The 8,034-nt window shown below is 44.6% G+C and overlaps 2 protein-coding genes and 1 long non-coding RNA gene across 5 annotated transcripts; all 3 read right to left on the bottom strand.

Annotated features, from left to right (window-relative positions):
• Positions 1-1,019: 1,019 nt before the first annotated feature.
• LOC139354372 (uncharacterized) lies at positions 1,020-1,973 on the bottom strand. Its single transcript, XM_070998595.1, has one exon. The coding sequence runs from the start codon at positions 1,971-1,973 to the stop codon at positions 1,020-1,022; it is 954 nt and encodes a 317-aa protein (XP_070854696.1).
• Positions 1,974-3,086: 1,113 nt separating this feature from the next.
• Positions 3,087-4,070, bottom strand: LOC139354371 (uncharacterized). The gene is made up of 3 exons (XM_070998594.1): positions 3,915-4,070; positions 3,773-3,833; positions 3,087-3,685 (listed from the first exon to the last, which is right to left on the bottom strand). The coding sequence occupies exons 1-3, from the start codon at positions 4,068-4,070 to the stop codon at positions 3,087-3,089; spliced, it is 816 nt and encodes a 271-aa protein (XP_070854695.1).
• Positions 4,071-4,093: 23 nt separating this feature from the next.
• LOC139354470 (uncharacterized) lies at positions 4,094-5,241 on the bottom strand. 3 transcript variants are annotated; one of them, XR_011605426.1, is made up of 4 exons: positions 5,058-5,241; positions 4,787-4,918; positions 4,464-4,698; positions 4,094-4,400 (listed from the first exon to the last, which is right to left on the bottom strand). It is a non-coding gene; the product is annotated as an uncharacterized lncRNA (long non-coding RNA). The 3 variants fall into 3 exon arrangements; XR_011605425.1 differs by having other exon boundaries at positions 4,094-4,417; positions 5,058-5,240; XR_011605424.1 differs by having other exon boundaries at positions 4,095-4,408; positions 5,058-5,233.
• Between the last annotated feature and the right edge of the window lie 2,793 nt (positions 5,242-8,034).

Here is an 8,034-nt window from a genome sequence, read left to right as displayed (position 1 = left end):
TGCGCCACCTACCGGCGGTAGACAGATTTAAGCGTTATGGGCGTTAGAGTGGGCGTGGCAAACTTTTTTTTGATCAATCGATAGGTATAGACGGGACCAATACATTTCAGTTTTTTATCTAGCATGAAAATTGTGGGCGTCACAAGTTTGGGCGGCTTGTGGGCGTTAAAGGGGGCGTGGCAAACTTTTGTTTGGGTCAATCAATAGGTATTGATGAGAACCACAGTTAATATTTTTATTCTAGCATCAAAACTGTAGGAGCCACAGTTTTGGGCGGCTTGTGGGCGTTAGAGTGGGCGTAGCACTTCGCTGAAACAAACTTGCGCTGCCTAAGAAGCTCAGGAATCTTAATAGCCTAGCTCTTATAGTTTCCGAGATCTCAGCGTTCATCCGGACGGACAGACAGACGGACAGACGGACATGGCTAGATCGACTCGGCTAGTGATACTGATCAAGAATATATATACTTCATGGGGTCGGAAACGCTTCCTTCTGCCTGTTACATACTTTCCGACGAATCTAGTGAACCCTTTTACTCTACGAGTAACGGGTATAAAAAGACATAAAAGGAGAAGCTGGTCGCATTTTTAAAACCGAGATTTTTCTTTTCCCTAACTTGTAAAACTAAAAGTAGCATTAGATCAAAGATTGAAAGTATACAACTGAATATGTTGAGAGCGAAACTGAATTGGTTTTACAGCAGCCCACGCGCCAAATTAAAGGCACAGACGGACAGCGGTAAACTACGTTTTTGAAATAAACTTCATTTAAAATTTAACTTCCGAATCAATGTGTATTACATTTGGCGTTGCGGAGGACGCTTAAAAACTTTGTCTTTTTCCTTTTCTTCTTTCGCTTCTGGCAGTTCTAGGGATGGTTCTTAAACTGATAAATGAGGTCGATATTTCTTATATCGGTACATCGAGAATTATCGAGTGCTTATACATAACATAAGAAATTAAAAATTAAATTAAAATTATAGCGGCAACATTCCCCCTCCTGTAATTGATCCTAGGGGGTCAGTTAGCATCTTCTAAGCCGACGTTTAAGACCGCAATCTTGGTGGCTGGTCGATCGAGGACTCCATGCTGCGTTTTAATAGTGGCTCGACGAACTTGTCCGTCCTTGGCGGGGATAGTGTTGGTCACGCGGCCCTTAAGCCATAAGTTTCTAGGCAAGTTTTTGTCGACGATAATGACTACGCTTCCGACTGATATAGGGGGACATCTTTCGAACCATTTTGTCCGTCTAGTAAGTACCGGTGTGAACTCCTTCACCCAGCGTTGCCAAAAGCGATCTCCAAAAAGTTTTACCTCGTTCCAATGACGTCTTAAATTCATCTTCTCTTCCTTAATTGGTTTGTACCCATTCGATGAACCCATTAGCAGGTGGTTTGGAGTCAGCGCGGAGTCGTCCTCGGAGTCCAGGCTGACGAAAGTTAACGGACGTGAGTTTATAATGAACTGTGCTTCCATTAGAGCTAACCTCAGGCTTTCGTCGTTGAATGAGTAATTCGGGCAGATGCTTTTTAGGACTGTTTTTGTTGTGCGGACTAATCTTTCCCAAGCACCGCCCATGTGAGGGCCTCCTGGAGGGTTAAGTTGCCATTTAATACCGTCGAACTTGATTGCAATTTTATCGAAGTCGATCTTGATCAGCTCCTCTCGTAATGCTTTCTCCGTGGCCTTGAAATTAGTGCCATTATCGGAATAAATTTCTCTTGGTGTCCCACGTAGTGCCATGAAATTCGTGAAACACATCACACTCGAGCTTGTATCGAGGCTGTGAGCGATCTCGAAGTGGACTGCACGCAGGGTTAAGCAGGTAAACAGCGCAACCCATCTCTGCTCTTTGCGTCTTCTAACGTTGACTAGGATAGGCCTAAAATAATCAACGCCGGTGCACGTGAATGGTTTTTCGAAACTGGTCAACATAGCTTTTGGAACCGGGGCCATTTGTGAAGGCTGTGGCATTGCGCGACGAATTTTACATAACTGGCAGGCTTTTCTTACGGATTTGTGCAGTACTCTTAGGCGCAGAATATAAAATTTGGATTTTATATCATTTATCACGGTTTCGTGAGCGAGGTGATGATATTTTTCGTGTCAGAACCGGACTAATAAAAATGTTACTCGGCTCTCTGGTGGCAATATTATAGCGTCCATAGTATATCCGACTGCGTTCACTCGTCCTTTAGTGCGAAAGATTCCGTTATCGTCCAGATATGAGTTTAATCCAGTCAATCTGCTTTTTGCGCTTATTGGTTTTTTGCTAATCAATGAATGGATTTCATCCGTGAACTCGAGCCTCTGGGCTTCTTTGCATAGTAGGGTCTGCGCTTCTTTGACGTGAAATTCGGTCACTGCTGACGGCATGTCAGTCCTTTGGCATTTAGCGTGAAGTCGCTGGATATATAGAGACATGTTTGCGACGGATCTGTATAGGCGCCGCCAATCGGAAAAACATTCCACGTCGAGTAAGACTTTATTCGCACTACGAGTTGTGAAGACGTGTCTGCGTAGTTCGGTCGTATCGATCTCCGTTGGTCGTGATGGAACTGTTGGCCACTTACTGGGTTCGTTTTCCACAAAGCCACTCCGTACAGTAGGATTGGCTTGACTACCGCTGTGTATATCCAGTTAACTATTCTTGGGGACATGCCCCATCTTAGCCCGATTGCTTTTTTACAGGAGTAAAGTGCAATGGTCGCTTTTTTGTTTCTCTCTTGGTTGTTTAAGCCCCATTTGAGGCGCTTATCTAGTACTAACCCCAAGTACCTGGCGTGATCGCTAAAAGAGAGATTACAATTGTTTAAAATGTGTGGGTTAAGCTGTGGAATTTTGTACCTATTTGTAAATAGAACAAGTTCTGTTTTCGAGGGATTTACCGCGAGTCCGTTCGCTATCGTCCATTCCGATAGTATTTTAAGCTTAGCGGTCATAAGATAGCAAAGTGTTTGTGGATATTTTCCATTAAAGATGATAGCGACGTCGTCTGTGTATGCCACGACCTTACAACCATGTGTCCACACAAGGGTTTTTGATGACCTTCGTTGCCCCGTCTGCGACGTTGAGTTTTGATGGGATTCATCGCCATTGATCCTTCCGAGTGGTCTCCAGGACTTCGCCGATTCTGTGCATCACGAATTGTTGAAAGTTGCGAGGATCCATTACCAGCCATTGTAGAACGGTTCGTGAATCCGACCAGAACGTGAGATCGTCGACTCGTAGGTTACGTACGTTGATAATTTTGTTTGCTAAGCGTGAGCCCATCACGGCGGCTTGAAGCTCAATGCGCGGAATAGATAGTGGCTTTAGTGGCGCCACTTTGCTTTTCGCGGCTACTAGCATAACGTCCACCTCGTCTTTTTGGGACACTCGCAGGTAGCAAGCAGCAGAATAAGCATGCTCGCTAGCGGCCACGAACGTATGCAGGCCGATTCGGGTTCCAAAAGACATCATTGGGGAGTAGCATCTCGGAATATTAAATGTTGCCACTTGAGGCAGCAACAGCTTCCATTGATTCCAGTCCTCCAACAGTGATTCTGGCAGCTCTTGGTCCCAGCTGATGTTTGATCGCCAGATTTTCAGCAGAAGGATTTTTAATCCGATCGTATGACACGACAGTAGGCCCAAGGGGTCGAAAATCGACATTAGAACCTGAAGGACTTCTCTTTTTGTTGGGACTGCAGGATCGGTAAGGACGTCTTGCTTAAGTCTTGAGAATCTGCAAACAAACTTAAATACGTCTTTATGTGGGTCCCAATACATACCCAAAACCTTTTCTGTAGCGCCGAACTGCACTGGCTCCTGTTTTTTGGCGTCTCCATCGTTCTTAAGATACGAGAGAACTGTACTGGAATTTGACGCCCAGTTTCAAATTTCGAATCCGCCTCTGGAATGGACCTCTCTTACTTGGCTGGATATTTCGATGGCTTTCTGTTCATCACTCATACTGTCGATGAAGTCGTCGACATAGTGCGCACGCTGAATCGCATCCAAGGCTAACGGGAATTGCTGCTGGTGGACTTCTGCAGCAAGACGTAGAAGGATCGGACCGGCCAATAGCATTCTTTTCGGCGAAGCTGAGAGGAGCACAACTCAATTACAGCGTAACGGAAAAAGAGTGTCTCGCAGCAGTAAAAGCCGTAGAAAGATTCCGTCCCTATGTGGAGTTGATGCCGTTCACGATCGTTACCGACCATGCAAGCCTGCAATGGCTTATGACGCTCAAGGACTTGAACGGGAGGCTGGCGCGGTGGTCATTAGCGTTACAGGCATTCAACTTCAACATAGAGCATCGGAAAGGGAAAGACAACATCGTGGCCGACATGCTATCTCGGCCGAATGAAACCGCCGAAGTAGAGTTCTTCGAGTTTGAAACAACTGAATTTGAGAGTCCTGAATACCTGGAAAGACTGCAGTTGGTTGAAAAGCAAGGAAGAGATAAATTTCCGGACTTACGTGTGGAAGAAGGACTTCTATTCAAGAAGACACACTTCAATAGAGAGGAAAGTGGGGAATTTGAATGGAAACTGTGGATTCCGGAAGCATTGACGACAACTCTAATCCAGCAAGCCCACGGCGGCGACATGGCGATGCATGGGGGTATGGCAAAGACCTTGGCGAGACTTCAGCAGATGTATTACTGGCCCAAAATGGTAGTTCAAGTCCGAGACTTTGTAGCAGCCTGCGAAAACTGTAAAGAGAACAAGCACACCACACAGATAAAGCGACCAGTGATGGGGAAGGAAGTACGGACAGATCGACCCATGCAAAAGATGTACCTGGATTTCTTAGGAAAATATCCGCGGTCTCGCCGAGGAAATACCATGCTATTTATCGCATTAGATCACTTGACCAAGTTTGTGTGGCTAAAAGCGATGCCGAAGGCCACATTGACAGCTGTAATCCGATTCCTGCAAGAAGGAATATTCACCCAATTCGGAGTTCCGGAAACAATCCACACGGACAACGGAAGACAGTTTGTATCCAAGGAATTCGAGAATATGCTACAAGAATATGGAATTACACACATGAAGACAGGGAGATACGCACCACAATCCAATGCTTCGGAGAGAGTGAACCAATCCGTATTAGCAGCAATCCGAGTAAACATCCAAGATGACCACACGCGATGGGATGAACACTTACCGGACATACAAGCGTCGCTGAGGTCATCCATACATAGCAGCACCGGAACTTCGCCGTATTTTGCCATGTTCGGACAGCACATGTTCACGAACGGGAAAGATTACTCGCTGGCTCGCAAATTGAATGGCCTGAATGAAGCTGAGATAGCCCAATTGCCCAGGTCGGAACGACAACAGCTATCCAGAGAAAAAATAATGGAAAGGATACATCAGGCCTACGAGAAAGCAGCGAAGAGTTACAACTTAAAGACCCGAGAGATTCGATACTCACCGGGGCAAGAAATATACAAGAGAAACTTTGTCCCAAGTGACTTCAGCAAGAATAGGAATTCCAAGTTTTGCAGAAAGTACACTAAATGTCGAGTCACAAAAGCGTTGGGAAACTCTTTGTACGCTTTGGAAAACTTGCGCGGCAATCCTTTGGGAGTTTTCCATGCAAAGAATCTGAAACAATAGTGCCCGGCTAGCAAATCACACTCACCAGGCATTAATCTCAGGGTTGTGGGCGGTGGCCTACGTTGGGCAGTACAACCAGCAGAACACGCACATCCTCCACTCCAGTTCCGAGACAATTTGGAATTTCGCAAAGCTTTTTACCTTAAGACTGATAACGATAGGCAAAAAATCGATACAACACTATCGACGACTCGTGAGTTCAGGGAGTCGTGCAGCTTAGACAAGTCATGGAACTGGTTCCTTAAACCGGATAACACTAAATGAACCAAGGTTGAAATTCGAAAAGTTTGAGTGGTTTTTGGGCGAAGAGAGGCTTGAAAAATTGAAACAAGCAAGGGTGTTTAAAGGGCAAATATAGTTGGTCGCAGACGGTTCTGGTGGAAAAAATATATATAAGATTAGAAGTCAAGTTCCAGTGAGTGATAAAAAAAATCCGTGTTAATGTGAGTGTAGTTGAAATATAAATATTTATAGAATATTCCGTGAGGGAAAAGCCTGGAGCAGGAAAATATACTGACGTAAGGAGAGACGAAGACCACCCACCAGGAGGAGATCTACATTTTCGACAAGAAAATTGGCCACTCATCCCCGGGGAGCCCCAGGTTTTTATTCGCCCCTTATATTTGCCACCCAGAATTAGCAAAAGGTTCACGAAAACTACAAGCGGCAAACAAATTCAAAGAGCCGAAAATTAATACAAAAAAAAATTGAGACTGACGTTATTGATTATGTAACCCGCCCAAATTAATTTATTCCTAATTATATCCATTTAAATTATTTATTTATTTAACCTATTCACTTACACCAATCCAAAACTATTGGTATATTGTTTATTGTTATTTATTTATTTATATATATATATATGTGTTCCCTGTAAAAGTGCGGTACCGTAGGTAGGATTATAAAATGTTAAAATTTAAGAGAAAATTTTGAATTATAACGTGAAAACGAAATGAAGTCGTGTGAGTAGAAATTCGTGTTGGGGGGTGAGATAACTTAGGCGAGGTAGCATGATCCACCGACCAGGATTGGGAGATGTGTCCAAAGGATGTTGGGAGGGACTCCAGGACCACAATAAGAGCTGTGTTGTCCAGTCCAGATGTTCGAGAAAAATCCGTCGTGAAATTGCCGTTGTCCGAGTTTGAATTTCCGTTTTGTTTTTGTTGTGTCTGCTGCGTAGACAACATTGTTGGTTGTTCCCCTCCCTGGGATGTTCGTTGACTAGCCGGCATCTACACTGCGCGAAAAGCAGGATACGACAGGATTTAAATTGTTCGCATTGTTTTGGATTAGTCTGTTGCTGGGCTGTAGATACCTGGCTCAAACTGGCTGCGCATCTATCATGGGTATTCACAGAACTTGTCCTGTGAGAAAACGGTGTCACGACAGTCGACGCCGCCTGCGCTATTTTGTAGAGCCAGTCGCTGAAAGCTTTAATGGAAGGGACCGATTCGTCGCGGGTGTGCATCGCCCAGTTTAGTTTGTGGTTACTTGGAAGTTTGTCTCCTTGACTAACATTGGGTTGTTTAAGTGCGCTGTTAGGCTGCATGCTTCGATCGTTGCGCAAATGTTGCGTACTGCGAGCGCGTACTCTATTATGGATTCCAATTTTTCTTTGGGTGCCGCAAGCTTCCTCACCTTGTCGATCATCCTCTCCAGGATGTGCTCGGGTCTGCCAAAGAACATTTTTAGCGTGCTCATTACTTCCGGAACTAGGCTAGGAAGTAGAAGCTTATCCTACACCATTTCTCGTGCCCTGCCTTTCAAGCACTTTTGTAGACGGAGCATGTTTTCAACATTGGAGAACCCTGCTGCGGAAGTACTGTGCTCGAATGTACTGATAAACATTGGCAACTCCTCAGGATCCCCGCTGAACGAAGGAAGCTCCTTGGGTATAGCATGTCTTGCGGCGATTTGGGAACTGGACGGTGATGCAGGTGTCGCCTGAAACAGCCCGTCTGTCGATACGTTTAGCGTATTCATTTGGTCTCTGTTGTACACGGACGCGTTTTATATTTGCTCCTGCATTTATTCGCCTAGTGTCTAAATTACCGATCTGATATATTCCCAAAGTTTCATTTTCAACTCGGTTGAGACCGCCGTTTGCATGCAATTTAGTTATTTGTGTTAAAACCATTATCTGTATTATTATATTGGATAATAGTTAAAGACGCGGGTGCTTTGTGCATTGTTGTTGTTTCTTATTTACATTGTTGTTTTGGCGCTCTCTCGCACCGTTCGCTCTGCTACATTCTCCCAACTTCAGTCACCGGCTCTCATTTTCGAGTTAACTGGTCTTTGCTGAATTGGTCTTACCGCTCTCTTTTCTTATGCTGTTTGTTGGCGCACTCATCTAAAGCTTCCTACTTTTTCTACTTTTTCTACATTCTACATTTAACTGACCTCAACTTGTAAACAATGTCTGC

This window comes from Drosophila suzukii, assembly GCF_043229965.1.
Source record: "Drosophila suzukii chromosome 2 unlocalized genomic scaffold, CBGP_Dsuzu_IsoJpt1.0 scf_2c, whole genome shotgun sequence".
Taxonomy (NCBI): domain Eukaryota; kingdom Metazoa; phylum Arthropoda; class Insecta; order Diptera; family Drosophilidae; genus Drosophila; species Drosophila suzukii.
The sequence above is the reverse complement of the archived record's forward strand: the minus strand, read 5'-3'. Positions and strand labels throughout refer to the sequence as shown.